The sequence below is a fragment of the Bombina bombina genome, chromosome 3 (assembly GCF_027579735.1).
Source record: "Bombina bombina isolate aBomBom1 chromosome 3, aBomBom1.pri, whole genome shotgun sequence".
Taxonomy (NCBI): Eukaryota; Metazoa; Chordata; class Amphibia; order Anura; family Bombinatoridae; genus Bombina; species Bombina bombina.
The window spans coordinates 1,235,245,567-1,235,263,739 of record NC_069501.1 but is presented as its reverse complement, the minus strand read 5'-3'; the positions used below and the strand labels follow the sequence as shown (position 1 = coordinate 1,235,263,739).

At 42.4% G+C, this 18,173-nt stretch overlaps 1 protein-coding gene across 1 annotated transcript in view; it reads left to right on the top strand.

The window, feature by feature from the left end:
* FAM168A (family with sequence similarity 168 member A) overlaps positions 1-18,173 on the top strand; it is a 370,456-nt gene that overhangs the window by 347,113 nt on the left and 5,170 nt on the right. Inside the window, exon 8 of the mRNA XM_053708729.1 lies at positions 16,970-17,100. Within this exon, the coding sequence (XP_053564704.1) occupies positions 16,970-17,082 (113 nt within the window). The 3' untranslated portion in view covers positions 17,083-17,100. The remainder of the gene's footprint in view (positions 1-16,969; positions 17,101-18,173) is intronic.

The following is an 18,173-nucleotide window of genomic DNA, read 5'->3' as shown; positions in this document are numbered from 1 at the left end:
GGATTATGAACAGTTGGGTTTAATCATATATGCTTTATTTGATTTTATGCTGCTTTATGTGTGAGATGTTTATGGGCTCATAGGCTGAGATGGAACATACAGGTTTCACTTTCACTTTGAAAGTTGAGCAGTTTACAAGCTTGGTGTGCTTTTTCTCATAGCAGGAGCGGTCCTGCATTGCACACCATGTGACCAGAATGGTTGAGGCTTCCATTTCCTTTCTCTTGACCGAGTTACAACCGGAGAGCAGTTTTATCTCTGTTCTGTCTGGGTCATAGTAGATGGTGAGTGCCCCAGCCATTGTGGGTATAAAGGTGCCATTTTAAAAAAAAATTAAAATAAAGTTAGTTTTTTCTGTAGTCCTCCGCATATCGTACTTTAGCTATGGATGATTCTGATTCATTAGAGTAATGCCTGTTTATGTTGTGAGGTCCGCCCTCTCAATTATGGTCCATATGCCTTGATAAGGGGATTATATCAAATAAGGTTGACATGTTTGATACCACTGAGCCGCCCACCTCTGAGGAGTCCTCGTCCAGTGAGGTGTACACCCTACATGCATCTTTTTTACACATGCAGCTTCCCATTGTACTGCTAATCCTCCATCTGGAGGGGGCCTTTTCATCACCAGACGTTACAGCGCCATTTCATACGGCCGTGTCTGCGGCTATTAGTGCTTTTCCTCGCACTGCTAAGCGCAATGGAAAGGTTAAATCTTGCACTCCTGCCCAGGGGGCATCATGTAATTTGTCGGATATATCTGATCAGTTATCCGAGGATGAGGTTTTCTCTGAAACTTCAGAGTATGAACTTTCAGGGTTGGAGACTCCTGCATATAATCCTCTGCCTGTGGAGGATCCAGTTTTTAGATTCAGGACAGAAAATTTTATGGCAATCATTATTAAGGACGGGTGGGACAGAATTAAATTACTCTTCCCCGTTGTCTGCCTTTTAAGGATCCCGGTTCCGGGCTCTCTATGAGGGTGGGGTTTCTTTTTCCCATCCCTACTTGATTGGCACTATTTTTACGCTTGCCAAACGTAATACTAGCCCGTGTGAGGATAGTTTGTCGTTCATAAAGTCACCGGATATATGGATGGAAACTCTGTTAAAGAGGATGTTTAAACCTATGGGATATTTTCTTTTGCTGGCGGCGCTTGTCGCCGCAGTTGCTGGAACGGCTACCTTTTGGTGCGTCTCCTTCTCAAAATTGATCGAGGTGGAGGGTTCCTTCAACATTTTTCAGGAAAGAATCACGGCCTTCTGGGTTACAAATTTTTATCTGTGCTTTTATTACGCAGATTAATTAGCCTAAGGCTAAGACTTCAGGTTTTCTGTTTAGGCCTTAAGGTGCTCTGACAGATAAAACTTCTAAGTCTAGTCCTTTTCCTTCTCCTTTAAGGGAAAGAGTTTGTCTACCTTCACGGTTTCAGGGGCCAAAGGTGCCTTCATACCGTAACATAAGGAGAACAAATCTAAGGGACAAAGGTCGTATTTTACTTCCTTCAGTTCTGATAAAAGCTCAGCGTCAGAATCCTCTGCTAAGCCAGAGCAAACCAAGAGTTCTTGGAAGCCGGCTCAGTCCTGGAATAGATCCAAGCAGAGCAAGAAGCCCATCGAGACTAAGTCTGCATGAGGGGTGGCCCCGGTCCTATTTTGGATCATGTAGGGGGCAGACTGTCGCTCTTTCAGAGGCTTGGTTCAGGGACGTGCAGGATCCTTGTGTCCTGGAGATCATAGTTCAGGGTTACGAAATAGGTTTCAAATCTCATCCACCCAGGGGTGGATTCATCGTCATAACCTGTCTTCAAGCCTGGGAAAGAGGGAAGTCTTTATGGGGTGTGTAAGGGATCTGTCCTTTGGAGTCATTGTCCCAGTGCCTATCGCAGAGAGCGAATTGGGATACTATTCAAACATTTTCGTGGTCCCAAAGTGCTTAAACAAATTTCTAAATGTCCCATTGTCAAGATGGAGACAGTAAGATCCATCTTTCCCTTAATTCAGGAAGGGGAGTTTATGAATACTATAGATCTGAAGGAAGCATTCCTTCACCTTCCAATCCAAAGGGAACACTTCCAGTTCCTCAGGTTTGCGTTCCTGGACCAGCTCTCCCAGTTCATTGCACTTCCGTTTGTTCCAGCTACTGCTCCAAGAATTTTTACGAAGGTTCTAGGGGCTCTCTAGCAGTCGCCAGAACCCGGGGTAGCGGTAGCTCATGTACAAGCATCATTGTTTCGTCTGGTGGAAGACCATTCGGAATCTATTCCTGGGCACGATAATAGACTCCATAGACATGAGAATATTTCTAACAGACCAGAGAAGTTGCATGCTAGCTTCAACGTGTCTTGCCCTCCAGACCTCCTTAAGGCCATCTGTGGCTCAGTGTATGGAGGTGATTGGTCTCATGGTATCCAGCATCGACATCGTTCTCTTTGCCAGGTTCCACTTCAGGCCGTTGGGACTGTGCATGCTGAGGCAGTGGAACGGCGATCATTTGGATCTGTCTCAACAGATTTATCTAGACAACTGGTAGAGAGAATCTCTCTCTTGGTGGCTCTGTCCGGATCACCTGTCCTGAGGGACATCCTTTTTAAGACCATCCTGTCAGGATGGGAAGCTGTTTGGGGCGCAAAGAAGGCGCAGGACCTGTGGACGCATAGGAGAGCTCCCTCCCGTTCAACATTCTAGACCTTCGGGAAATATCCAATGCTCTGAAAGCTTGGCCCCTACTGGGTTTGTCCCAATTTATCTGATTCCAATCAGACAATATATCCTCTGTGGCTTACATCAACTATCAGGGGGGAAGGAGAAGCAATGAGGGAGGTATCTCTGATTCTGGAGTGGGCGGAGACCCACATCTGTTCGCTGTCAGTGATACGCATTCAGGGTGTGGACATCTGGGAAGAGGATTTTCTCAGCAGATAATCCTTTGATCCGGGGGAATGGTCTCTCCATCCCGAAGTGTTTTCGGAGATATGCAACAGGTGGGGAACACCGTAGATAATATCATGGTGTCCCGTCTCAATATCAAGCTACCCAGGTATGGGTCGAGGTCCAGGTATCCTCAGGCGTAGCTAATAGATGCATTAGCAGTGCCTTGGAAGTTCAATCTAATCTCTCCTTTCCTGCCATTACCATTCCTTCCTCGAGTGGTGGCTCGAATCATACAGGAGCAGGCGTCAGTGATACTGATTGCTCCATCGTTGCCACAAAGGATATGGTTCGCGGATCTAGTGGGGATGTCATCATCTCCTCCTTGGAGGTTACCTTGTCGCAGGGATCTGCTGGAATAAGGCCCCTTTCTTTATCAAAATCTAGATTCTCTGAGGCTGACTGCGTGGAGATTGGATAGTCTTAGCCAAGAGAGGGTTTTCTGAGAGGTTTATTGATACTCTCATTCAAGCTCGTAAGCCGGTTAGTCATCGCATCTATCATAAGGTATGGAGGACCTACTTATTCTGGTGTGAAGAGCGTGGTTTGTCCTTGCACAAAGTTAAGGTTGCCAGGATTCATTCTTTTCTCCAGGATGGACTGGAGAAGAGCCTCTCAGCTAGTTCCTTGAAGGGACACATTTCGTCCCTGTCTGTTTTACTACACAAGAGGCTCACTGAGCTTCCGGATGTACAGTCTTTTGTTAAGGTTCTGACTAGGATCAGGCTGTTGTTTAGTATCTAATGCTCCTCCTTGGAGTTTGAATTTTGTTCTTAAAGTTTTGCAACGGGCTCCGTTTGAGTCTATGCATGAGGTTGACATTAAGTTGTTGTCTTTATAGGTTCTTTTTCTACTAGCTATTGCTTCTGCGCGCAGAGTTTCTGAGATTGCTGCCTTGCAATGTGACCCTCCTTATCTGGTGTTCCATGCTGATAAGGCTGTTCTATGAATGTTTACTGCATAATCTGGATGTGGTTCGTGCCTTGAAGTTCTATCTTCAAGCTACGAAGGGATTTAGACAAACTTCTTCTCTATTCTGGGAAACGTAGGGGTCTGAGAGCCTCTTCGACTTTCTTATCTTTTTGGTTGAGGAGTATCATCCGCTTAGCATATGAGTCAGCGGGTCTTAAGCCTCCTCAAAGGATTGCGGCTCATTCTACGAGGCCTCTGTGGATCAGATTTGTAAGGTGGCTACCTGGTCTTCCTTAAATACTTTTTCCGAATTCTTCAAGTTTGATGTTTTTAGCAGCCTTCGGGAGAGGTTTTGCAGGCTGTGGTGCCCTCAGATTATGGGCCGCCTCTCTTTTTTACCCTCCCATTAGCATTCAGTGTCCTCTGGAGCTTGGGTATAATTTCCCACAAGTAAGGAATGCAGCTGTGGACTCTCCCTGTATTAAGAAGGAAAACATAAATTATGCTTACCAGATAATTTCCTTCTGTACAGAGAGAGTCCACAGCTCCCGCCCGTGTTATCCGAAGGGCGGCCCTAAATTTTAATTATTTTTTTTTAATTGTCTTTTTATTGAGGTCTTGCAATATGAACAACATACAAAGATCTCCTTGTAACATCGAGTTAGCTCTGTGATGGCCACACTTAGGCTATTGTATAAGGGTGTGGGGGGGGGGGGGCGAATCAGGCGAGAGCCGCTCAAAATATAGGGGATGATGGGGGGGCGGTGCCTTCTATAATAGAGCAGAAAAGTAGTCTGAGGAGTGAGAAAAGAGTAGATGGTAAGCATAGAGGGATAATAAATTTAATGGCAGGCATCCATGGCGTTGCACAATATACTACCTAGTCTAGGTGCTCAATCAGGGCCAAAACTAGTGTAGGACAGTAAGGAAAAATATATCGCTTAGTACCAAACTTTCAATAACAGTAAGAAAATATTGAAATAAAACTTGACTGTCTGTAGGTGAATGTAGGAGATGTAGGCGAAGCATTATTAACAGTGGATGTAGAGGCGCAGATCCTGTGATGTTCTAATCCGATACTTGGATTACTCCAATTTACCGTAATTCCCAATTTGAACTGGGGAAGAGAAAGCTCAACTTTGGTTTGTGTAGATCAACACCAAATAATTAGTGCAGTATACTTACTCTGAAATTTTCAGAGTCCAAATTCCTCAGTTGTAAGAGTAAATGATCAATAAGGAGTGGAGCTTCTGTCTAATCCTCCCAGGTGTTAGCGTAACTGCAGATGATAAAACTTTCACTGAAATATGTTATATACAACAGTGTAAATGATGTGCAGTATACTCACTCCGAGATACTCGGAATCCAGCTCCTCGCGCGATGGCTGTAGTGATAGTGTTGCAATTCCAACGGGCAGCAAACAAATATTTGTTGCAAAACAAATATTTATTAAAACATATAAAATAGCTCTATAAAATGTCTATGCGTTTCAACGATGAACTCGTCTTTCTCAAAGACCATCCTTTGAGAAAGACGAGTAGAGCAGGTACATGTATATAAAGTAAGACCGCATATAAAATGACATGGTAACCCAGTAGATAATGTAGGATGAATAGGGAGCTTGTTCAAACAGACATCAGTTGACGTATGAAACTAGTAAATATAATAACAGATACATAAATAATAGCATGCAACAAAAATGAGGACATATCTCAGGCTTCTAGCCGTCATCATCAGGTTACAGTGTCCTCCTTAGTTTGACCATAGAATTATATGTGAGATGTTCCTGGGACATGAACACCTAGGAAAGCAGAGCACCACAAATTGTAGCTCTCATGGCTAGCCGATCCCAGCTCTGCTAGTACAGTTATAAGAATGTCTCAGAAATATGAGCCACTTGTAAATTGGTGCTGCTGTGATCGATAGGTCTGAGCACCATGTTGCAGAGATCAGTACCGAGTTCTCCCAAAGTGCTGAAGGTAAGTCCATCATATCGCTTGTGGTCAGGGAGGATCCCGGTGCGCCCAACATTGGGCGGGTCAGGAGAAAGTTAGGTGCTATCTTAAGCGGTATAAGGCTCCCATTCGACCGGGTTCTCTCCTTGGTCACCTCTAGAGATGGTACGTACCCTGTGGCTGACATGTCGCATGTTTCTGTACCAACTACCTTGGCTTTTTGGCGCTGAGGGGAGGATGGTTTGTGATCTATTTGCCATGCTAAATATAGCGTGTGGTGATGACTGTTGTGACTCGCGGTCCGCTTCAATCTCCAGTAGCGCTTCAGGCAGGCCTACCGGCGAGCATTGAATAAGGTCCTTGCTGGGGACTCCCCTAATGATGGAGCTGGACACATGCCTTAGGATGTGTATGAGGTCTACATGGTAAAAGTCAAAGCGGGAGCTGAGTGCAGCTAGGATGCCAGCCAGATCCATGTTTTTATGAGAGAGATGTTATCGATTCAGGACCCAGATATTTCTATATCTCCCCAGTGACTTATTCTATCAGTTAAGGCTCAGTTCTTTTTCATCAGGCATTGGTAGTTAGGTTGGTCAATAGCATGATGTGATTATTACATTTACATGTATCCACTTCGAATATGTAGTCCCTTGAGGTTATGTGCGATAAGCTGTATGTACTGTCTGTCTCCCCTTTCTCAGCTTGTGTTGCTGTGTATTAGTAATATAAAAGAACCGGTCCTTGAATGCACAATAAAGTGTTCAGGCGGGTGTTATTATGGGCTGTTACAGTGCTCAACTTGTGGGCTTATCCCCTGTGTTTTTAAATTGCGTGACTGCTTTCTGCAGAATATTGGACAGGTGAAGCACTTATAAGCAGTTTCTTGGGGGACGTTTTTATAAGCAATGTGTGTTTTTGCTTACTGTTGACTCATGATTATTATCTGCGGAGACTTTGTGAACCTCCCAAGGCTTCAGTATGTCATACACTGATCTTCCGTTTACTTTAGTCCTAAGTGTTGCAGCCGATGTATGAAAGTTGCTGCTCCACAAGTGAACAAGGCCCTGCACAGGGTTTCCCAGCCCAAGCGAAGGGGCGCGATCTTAGCTTAAGTTAGTGATAATGTGAAAGTTTTCTTTCCATTGATGTTCCTGGTGCCTTCAAGGGTGTTCTCCCAGCTTTTACCATTTCACATCACTATGTGACCGTAGGGTTTTCTCCTCAGATGGCAAACCATTAACGCAGCTTCAGCTCAATGCGGCCATCGTGTATGATGGTCGGCTCCGCCCCCCCCTAAATTTATTCTTATGGCACCTTTTTCACCCAGATATTTCTCCTACTGTTCCTTGTTCCCTCAGCAGAATGACTGGGGGATGAGGGACGTGGGGGAGGTATTTAAGCCTTTGGCTGGGGTATCTTTGTCTCCTCCTGGTGGCCAGGTTCAGTATTTCCCACAAGTAAGGAATGCAGCTGTGGACTCTCTCTGTACAGAAGGAAAGGAAGTTATCTGGGAAGCATAATTTATGTTTTCACCACCCTGCCTTTTTTGGAACGCTGCATCCAGGGGGATTCCGAAAATGGCAGGGTGGTTCTGTCACCACAATAGACTGCCCTCTGGGCAGGCTTTCCCACTAGTTTGATAATAAAAGTAAACTGGAAAGTTGTTTAAAATTGTATGTTCTACCTAAATCATAAAATAAAAAGTTAAGGTTTTATGTCTCTTTTAATATTCTTTTCAATCTTCTACTTTACTTCTTGGGGAGCGGCCTTCCCTTGCTTTACTGGATTGTTGCTGCTGAAGCTTTATTTTATTTTTTTTGTTATATATTTTAGATGTCAGCCATGTGGCTAATCGTCTGTGGTATCTTTCATATTGACATTATCAGTTGTGTTGAGTTCCAGTATATTCAAACTTATTGTACAACCACCTTGTAGTTTGATTTGTAATTCCACTTCCTCCCTCATTCTGTGCTCTGTACTCATTTCTTTCAAAATAAGAAACTTTTGAAACAAAAACAAAAAAAATTAAGTCCTTAAATTGATATATTCCATTAATGTTTTTATAAAAATACTTTTGTTGCATCTTAAAGAATGTATTTTAAAATGCATTAAAATTATTTTAGTTACATACATGCACAGAGACGCAGGCTGAATGAATTTTTCGACTACCTTATGCATACAGGCATACCTCAGAGACATTGCGGGTTCGGCTTTAGACCACCACAAAGTGAGTCACACTAATCTTTTAGCTTCCCGATGCATATAAAAGTTATATTTACACCATACTGTAGTCTATTAGGTGTGCAATAGCATTATGTCAAAAAAACAAGGTATGTACCATAATACTTTATTGCTGAAAAATGCTATCATCTGAGCCTTCAGCGAATCATAATCTTTTTGCTGATGGAATGAGTGTGTATATATATATATATATATATATATATATATACATACATATATATATATATACATGAGTGTATGTATGTATGTATATATATATATATATATATATATATATGTATATATATATGATAGTGCTGTATTCTGTCCAGTCTTTTGTGTACTTTACAAAGTTCATAACCAGACAGGCAGACTGTCAGCAGAACTTTCTATAATGCCTAAATAATAACAGCAATTAAACCTTAAAGGGACAGTCTACACCTTAGTCGTCTTAAGATTGAAATAGCCTTCTGCACCCCTTTTTATATCATGCAGCAGAAATCGTAAAAAAAAAGTTATTTTAAAATGAATATTGTTTCTGGTCACTTTGAAATATTTGCCAAGCTCCGCCCACTGATGACATCACAATCTGGGCTGTATTAAAGGCTTCACTAGTTACAAAAGGCTCACTAGTAAGATTCAACCGACTGTCAATGCTATTTAGCAGTGCCTAGATACAGCCTTGATCGTGATGTCATTAGTGGGCGGAGCTTGGCAGCCATTTCAAAGTGACCAAAAACCATATTCATTTTAAAATAACTTTTTTACTGTTCCTTCTGCATGATATATAGGTGCAGGATGATATTTGCAGCTTAATCTAAAGTCCGACTTTCCCTTTAAAATATTTTTTTTCATGAAATAGGTCAAAGGGACATTATTATTTTTGCCCTTTTTGCATGTAAATGTTTAATTTGTTTTTAAAAACAGGGTGTTCCTGTGGTAAAAAAAAATTATTTTTTGTTTTGTTCTTTATCATCCACTGAGATTCTATTACATGGACCAGTTATGAGTTTCCTGCTAGCTTCAAATTAAAAATAGTTCTCTTTTATATCAATGATGGAGATTCCTTTTGTTTATATCCTTTCAAATAAAAGCTATTTAAACTGAAGCTTACAGCAAATGTCCGTTGCGTGCCTAGGTGTTCCTGCTCATTGGCTTATGAGAACTACTCCATCATCTGTATTGAAGAGCTGGAAAGTGTCAAAAGAAAAACGTGTGCTAGCTAAACACATTCAAAAAGTTTCTTCAAGCCTTCCTTCATGTACTGTGCACGCAACATGGCTAATATCAGATTCCTGTGGCTACACATTACTGTTCTTCATAGCTGAGGATCTTAAAGTTTCAAATATAAACTACGGTATTGGCTCGATTATAAGAAGAGGTTTTTCTCCTGTTAAGTGTGATCAGTCCACGGGTCATCATTACTTCTGGGATATTAACTCCTCCCCAACAGGAAGTGCAAGAGGATCACCCAGCAGAGCTGCTATATAGCTCCTCCCCTCTACGTCACACCCAGTCATTCTCTTGCACCCAACTAATAGATAGGATGTGTGAGAGGACTGTGGTGATTTTACTTAGTTTTTATAACTTCAATCAAAAGTTTGTTATTTTAAAACAGCACCGGAGTGTGTTGTTCCTTCTCAGGGAGAATTTGAAGAAGAGTCTACCTGAGTTTTTCTGTATGATTTTAACCGGAGTAGTTAAGATCATGTTGCTGTTCTCGGCCATCTGAGGAGTGAGGTAAACTTCAGATCAGGGGACAGCGGGCAGGTTCACCTGCAAAGAGGTATGTAGCAGCATATTATTTTCTGAGAATGGAATTGACTAGAAAATACTGCAAATACCTATATAAAGTAAGTTCAGCCTTAAATGCAGTAGTAACAACTGGTATCAGGCTGTCATGTATGTATATTTTCACTTCAGTATTCTGGGGAATGGCATTTCACTGATATAATACTGTTTACATAAAGCTTTAGCCTATTTTACAGTAAAAACGGCTTGCAGCAGGCTTTTTATGACAAATACATTTATTGATGTTAAACGTTTTTTGCTGGCATGTGAAATCGTTTATATTTCTGAGGTACTGGGTGAAAACTTATTTGGGCATTAGTTTTATCCACTTGGCGGGCATTTTGTTTGATTTATGACAGTTTACTGATCTCCCTCACTGTTGTGTGTGAGGGGGAGGGGCTGAATTTGGCGCTTTTACTACGCATCAAAAATTCAGTCACAAGTCTGTTCTTCTTCCCTGCATGATCCGGTTCGTCTCTACAGAGCTCAGGGGTCTTCAAAAGTTATTTTGAGGGAGGTAATCACTCACAGCAGACCTGTGAGATTGTGCTTGACTGTGATAAAAAACGTTACATTCTGTACTTTTTTTTCTGCTATTAAAGGGCTAGTTATCCATTACTAATGGGAGCAATCCTTTGCTAAAATTGTATTTTTACTGAGAAAAAAGTTTGTTTTCATAAAATTATCTGTTTTATTGTACTCAACTGTCATATCTTTCTGTGCTTCTTAAAGGCACAGTGCGTTTTTTTCATACTATATATAAAAGTGAATTGAAAAGTATTTCCAAGTTTGCTGGTTATTTGCTAGTGTGTTAAACATGTCTGACTCAGAGGAATATCTCTGTGCTATATGTGCTAAAGCCAAAGTGGAGCCCAATAGAAATTTATGTACTAATTGTATTGATGCTACTTTAAATAAAAGTCAATCTGTACAAATTGAACAGCTTTCACCAGACAACGAGAGGAAAGTTATGCCGACTAACTCCCCTCACGTGTCAGTACCTGCATCTCCCGCTCGGGAGGTGCGTGATATGGTAACGCAGAGAGGGCGGCCATTACAAATCACATTGCAGGACATGGCTAATGTTATGACTGAAGTTTTGTCTAAATTACCAGAACTTAGAGGGAAGCGTGATCACTCTGGGATGAGAACAGAGTGCGCTGATAATAATAGGGCCATGTCAGATACTGCGTCACAGTATGCAGAACATGAGGACGGAGAGCTTCAATCTGCAGGTGACGGTTCTGATCCCATTAGAGTGGATTCAGACATTTCTAATTTTAAGTTTAAGCTTGAAAACCTCCGCGTACTGTTAGGGGAGGTATTAGCGGCTCTGAATGATTGTAACACCGTTGCAATTCCAGAGAAATTATGTAGGCTGGATAGATACTATGCGGTACCGGTGAGTACTGACGTATTTCCTATACCTAAGAGGCTTACAGAGATAATTACTAAGGAGTGGGATAGGCCCGGTGTGCCCTTTTCCCCCCCTCCTGTATTTAGAAAAATGTTTCCAATAGACGCTACCACACGGGACTTATGGCAGACGATCCCTAAGGTGGAGGGAGCGGTTTCGACGCTGGCTAAGCGTACCACTATCCCGGTGGAGGATAGCTGTGCTTTTTCTGATCCAATGGATAAAAAATTAGAAGGTTACCTTAAGAAAATGTTTGTTCAACAAGGTTTTATATTGCAACCTCTTGCATGTATTGCGTCTGTCACGGCCGCATCAGCCTTTTGGTCCGAGTCCCTGGAAGAGACTCTTGACTCAATAACTATAGAGGAAATTTCAAACAAGCTTAAAACACTTAAGCTAGCTAATTCATTTGTTTCAGATGCCGTTGTACATTTAACTAAACTTACGGCTAAGAATTCCGGATTCGCCATTCAGGCACGCAGAGCACTGTGGCTAAAATCCTGGTCAGCTGATGTTACTTCTAAATCTAAGTTACTCAACATACCTTTCAAAGGGCAGACCTTATTCGGGCCCGGTTTGAAGGAAATTATCGCTGACATTACAGGAGGTAAAGGCCACGCCCTGCCTCAAGACAGAGCCAAGCCCAAGGCTAGACAGTCTAATTTTCGTTCCTTTCGTAATTTCAAGACAGGAGCAGCATCAACTTCCTCTGCACCAAAACAGGAAGGAGCTGTTGCTCGCTACAGACAAGGCTGGAGACCTAACCAGTCCTGGAACAAGGGCAAGCAGGCCAGAAAACCTGCTGCTGCCCCTAAGACAGCATGAATTGAGGGCCCCCGATCCGGGAACGGATCTAGTGGGGGGCAGACTTTCTCTCTTCGCCCAGGCTTGGGCAAGAGATGTCCAGGATCCCTGGGCGTTAGAGATCATATCTCAGGGATATCTTCTGGACTTCAAATCCTCTCCCCCAAAAGGGAGATTCCATCTGTCAAGGTTGTCAACAAACCAAATAAAGAAAGAGGCGTTTCTACGCTGTGTACAAGATCTTTTACTAATGGGAGTGATCCACCCGGTTCCGCGGTCGGAACACGGACAGGGGTTTTACTCAAATCTGTTTGTGGTTCCCAAGAAAGAAGGAACCTTCAGACCAATCTTGGATTTAAAGATCCTAAACAAAATTCCTAAGAGTTCCATCGTTCAAAATGGAAACTATTCGGACAATCCTACCCATGATCCAAAAGGGTCAGTACATGACCACAGTTGATTTAAAGGATGCTTACCTTCACATACCGATTCACAGAGATCATTTCCGGTATCTAAGGTTTGCCTTCCTAGACAGGCATTACCAGTTTGTAGCTCTTCCATTCGGGTTGGCTACGGCTCCAAGAATCTTCACAAAGGTTCTGGGGGCTCTTCTGGCGGTGCTAAGACCGCGAGGAATCTCGGTAGCTCCATACCTAGACGACATTCTGATTCAAGCTTCAAGTTTTCAAACTGCCAAGTCTCATACAGAGTTTGTACTGGCATTTCTAAGATCGCATGGGTGGAAGGTAAACGAAAAGAAGAGTTCTCTCGTTCCACTCACAACAGTTCCCTTCTTGGGGACTCTTATAGATTCTGTAGAAATGAAGATTTACCTGACAGAAGACAGGTTAACAAAACTTCAAAACGCCTGCCGTGTCCTTCATTCCATTCAACACCCGTCAGTGGCTCAATGTATGGAGGTGATCGGCTTAATGGTAGCGGCAATGGACATAGTCCCCTTTGCACGCCTACACCTCCGACCGCTGCAATTATGCATGCTAAGTCAGTGGAATGGGGATTACTCAGATTTGTCCCCCACTCTGAATCTGGATCAAGAGACCAGAAATTCTCTTCTGTGGTGGCTTTCTCGGCCACATCTGTCCAAGGGGATGCCATTCAGCAGGCCAAATTGGACAATTGTAACAACAGACGCCAGCCTGTTAGGTTGGGGCGCTGTCTGGAATTCCCTGAAGGCTCAGGGATCATGGACTCAGGAGGAGAGTCTCCTGCCAATAAACATTCTGGAATTGAGAGCAGTTCTCAATGCCCTTCTGGCTTGGCCCCAGTTAACAACTCGGGGGTTCATCAGATTTCAGTCGGACAACATCACGACTGTAGCTTACATCAACCATCAAGGAGGAACAAGAAGCTCCCTAGCGATGATGGAAGTATCAAAGATAATTCGTTGGGCAGAGTCTCACTCTTGCCATCTCTCAGCAATCCACATTCCGGGAGTGGAGAACTGGGAGGCGGATTTCCTAAGTCGTCAGACTTTTCATCCGGGGGAGTGGGAACTTCATCCGGAGGTCTTTGCCCAAATACTTCGACGTTGGGGCAAACCAGAGATAGATCTCATGGCGTCTCGACAGAACGCCAAGCTTCCTCGTTACGGGTCCAGATCCAGGGATCCGGGAGCGGCCCTAGTAGATGCTTTGACAGCACCTTGGACCTTCGGGAGAGCTTATGTGTTTCCACCCTTTCCGATGCTTCCTCGATTGATCGCCAGAATCAAACAGGAGAGAGCATCAGTAATTCTAATAGCGCCTGCGTGGCCTCGCAGGACCTGGTATGCAGATCTAGTGGACATGTCATCCTGTCCACCTTGGTCTCTGCCTCTGAGACAGGACCTTCTGATTCAGGGTCCCTTCAAACATCAAAATCTAATTTCTCTGAAGCTGACTGCCTGGAGATTGAACGCTTGATTTTATCAAAACGTGGATTCTCGGAGTCAGTAATTGATACCCTGATACAGGCTAGGAAGCCTGTTACCAGAAAGATTTATCATAAAATATGGCGTAAATACCTGTATTGGTGCGAATCCAAAGGTTACTCTTGGAGTAAGGTTAGGATTCCTAGGATATTGTCTTTTCTACAAGAGGGTTTAGAAAAGGGCTTATCCGCTAGTTCTTTAAAGGGACAGATCTCAGCTCTGTCCATTTTGTTACACAAACGTCTGTCAGAAGTTTCAGACGTCCAGGCTTTTTGTCAGGCTTTGGCCAGGATTAAGCCTGTGTTTAAAAATGTTGCTCCGCCATGGAGTTTAAACCTTGTTCTTAACGTTTTACAGGGCGTTCCGTTTGAACCCCTTCATTCCGTTGATATAAAATTGTTATCTTGGAAAGTTCTATTTTTAATGGCTATTTCCTCGGCTCGAAGAGTCTCTGAGTTATCAGCCTTACATTGTGATTCTCCTTATCTGATTTTTCACTCGGATAAGGTAGTTCTGCGTACTAAACCTGGGTTCTTACCTAAGGTAGTCACTAACAGGAATATCAATCAGGAGATTGTTGTTCCATCCTTGTGTCCTAATCCTTCCTCAAAGAAGGAACGACTTCTGCACAATCTAGATGTAGTTCGTGCCCTAAAATTTTATTTACAGGCAACTAAAGATTTTCGACAAACATCTTCACTGTTTGTCGTTTACTCTGGTCAGAGGAGAGGTCAAAAAGCTTCGGCTACCTCTCTCTCTTTTTGGCTTCGTAGCATAATACGTTTAGCCTATGAGACTGCTGGACAGCAGCCTCCTGAAAGAATTACAGCTCATTCCACTAGAGCTGTGGCTTCCACTTGGGCCTTTAAGAATGAGGCCTCTGTTGAACAGATTTGCAAGGCTGCAACTTGGTCTTCGCTTCATACTTTTTCCAAATTTTACAAATTTGACACTTTTGCTTCTTCGGAGGCTATTTTTGGGAGAAAGGTTCTTCAGGCAGTGGTTCCTTTTGTATAAAGATCCTGCCTATCCCTCCCGTCATCCGTGTACTTTTGCTTTGGTATTGGTATCCCAGAAGTAATGATGACCCGTGGACTGATCACACTTAACAGGAGAAAACATAATTTATGCTTACCTGATAAATTCCTTTCTCCTGTAGTGTGATCAGTCCACGGCCCGCCCTGTTTTTTATGGCAGGTCTAAATTTTTGAATTATACTCCAGTCACCACTGCACCCTTTAGCTTCTCCTTTCTCGTTGGTTCTTGGTCGAATGACTGGGTGTGACGTAGAGGGGAGGAGCTATATAGCAGCTCTGCTGGGTGATCCTCTTGCACTTCCTGTTTGGGAGGAGTTAATATCCCAGAAGTAATGATGACCCGTGGACTGATCACACTACAGGAGAAAGGAATTTATCAGGTAAGCATAAATTATGTTTTTTCAGAAAAAAAACCTGAAAAACCGACCGTCTTATAATCGAGGTCGCCTTACTTTCAGACTCTTAGCGGCGCCGAGAAGACATGTTCAAACTTCAGTCCCATAAGCTGTGCGGGGGTCACGTGAGCTGCACGGCGCTCACTTGACCCAGATCTCAAATAAGTACTGTATATGTACCAGTACTGATCACAGGAGCACAAACTGATAGGTAGGGCTAAGGGGCATACAGCAAACTTAAGTGCGGGTCACATGAGCACAGTACATGCTTCATTAATGCTGAAGTATGGTATACAGTATGCTCCTTAGCCCTATCTCCTAGTTAGAGCACATCTTTGTGAACTACATATCCCATGATTCTCAGGCTGCCTTAAAGAATGAGCATCATGGGAAATTTTCTGAAAGATGTACTACTCACTTGTGAGCCACTGACTTAATAGGTGAGCAAGATGCACATTGCCCCTATTAAAGTACCACCCCACATTACTACCCCCAGTCCCACAACCACACATGTATGAGAGGAGTGACAGGCAAAAACTGTGTGTGCTTTTTTTCCCCTTTGAATTAGATCCACAGTTGGGTGGGGACGTCTTATAAACAATTGCAGCAAACATGATTTTAATTTGTTTTACATTTTTATATTTTTTTAGAATTTACTGATATTCTGTTGTAAGACAGCAGAAATGTCTTCTAATTACAAGGTATTTACTGTCTCATGTTTTGTTGCAATTGTTTTTAATGGCCAAACTCCACAAACTACTTGCCTTATTTGTAGGAGCCAATCTGGGCTTGCATTTTGTCAGTATAAAGTCCATGGTTTGTCAGTTGTTATCTTCTAAAGTCAATTAGGGACGGATATGTTGCAGGGTTAGCCTTCAGGTGTCTGTAGGGTACATTTCCAGCTCTGAGAATGATAAAATACACAATTTTCAGAACTATATTACATAAATAATGAACGTATATTTTACTACATATAGCTAAACATTTTATATAGAAATCTCAAGGGGTTTACGAAGTCCCTTAGAACATAGAATTAAAGGGACACTGAACCCAAATTTTTTCTTTTGTGATTCAGATAGAGCATGACATTTTAAGCAACTTTCTAATTTACTCCTATTATCAAATCTATTATCAAATTTTCTTTATTCTCTTGGTATCTTTATTTGAAATGCAAGAATGTAAGTTTAGATGCCGGCCTATTTTTGGTGAACAACCTGGGTTGTTCTTGCTGATTGGTGGATAAATTCATCCACCAACAAAAAAGTGCTGTCCAGAGTCCTGAATCAAAAAAGAAGCTTAGATGCCTTCTTTTTCAAATAAAGATAGCAAGTGAACGAATAAAAATTGATAATAGAAGTAAATTAGAAAGTTGCTTAAAATTGCATGCTCTATCTGAATCACAAAAGAAAAAAAATGGGTTCAGTGTCCCTTTAAGTGAAGCAGTTCTGTTTGTATTATAAAAGTATTTGTTCCTATTTCTTTTTTACAAAGTCGGGTTCCATCCCATTTCTTTGACTGTTGTGAAGATTATGTGACTATCTTGCAATTTATTGTTGTTTTTATTTGTATGTATTCAGGTACATTGCTGACCACACCGCAGCACACTGCCCTAGGAGCACATCCAGTCTCTGTGCCAACTTACAGAGCTCAGGGTGCCCCTACGTACAGCTATGTACCTCCCCACTGGTAATCTCACTGGCCTATCCATGTAAGTATCTGAATCACAGGTTTGTCTCGTTGCTTTCTCATGATCACAATCTCAAGGGCAACATCCTGGCATGAGAATATCACTGCTGACAATGTATAGGGAGCCGTGTGGTCTTTTTGTAGGTATCTGTTAACTCTTTGGGTTCCAGAGAGGGCAAAATGAATTGTGAATCTCCACAAGTGACATTGCTGCAGGCTCATTAAATTCCTGACAAGTACTGGCGTAGGCAATGTATATTGATTTAATTTATGTTACAGCAATAACAGTGTTGTGGTGACATCAGCTGGCCTCTTAAGGGAACTCCATTCCTATTTCTCAAAGTATTGTTCTGTTAAAGTATGGTGTCACGTTTTACATAAAATTATAATTTAAGCCTTAAATAGAACAGTAGAAAGGAAGAATAATCAAATTAATTGGACTTATGTGCATTTGAATTTTTATTAAACGCATTTTTTTATATAGTTTAACCCCTTCACGCTGTTAGGACGTTCCATGCCATCCTAACTGCGTCCTGCAGCCTCCCCCTTTGAAGCAAGCTAGAATCGGACTGGGGGGTGTCTAGCGGTGTAGGCAGTCCCTCATGATCCGATCCTGACCTTCAAATCACTTGATCCTATCGACGATCACGTGATTTCATTTTGAGAGCAAGTGTTTACATCGGAACTTAGTTCTAATCTAGGCACTACCATCCCGGCATGAAAGGGTTAAGCGATGTAGGCAGTCCCTCATGATCCGATCCTGACCTTCAAATCACTTGATCCTATCGACGATCACGTGATTTCATTTTTACAGCAAGTGTTTATATCGGAACTTAGTTCTGATCTAGGCTCTACCATCCCGGCATGAAGGGGTTAAGAAAACACTTCTAATCAAAACTGAGCTATGAGTCAGCGGAAGTGATGCACACAACATAAGGGGAGAGGTTATGCTCCAATTCCTGTCCATTATCACTGCTACGGCATAAAATGCATCTTACTGATTGTCAGCACCGTGGAACCTGAGATTTGTTAAGCTCTGTGTAAATTATCATTCAGCTTTCTTAGAATTATTAGCAATAACAGTTTATTAAATAG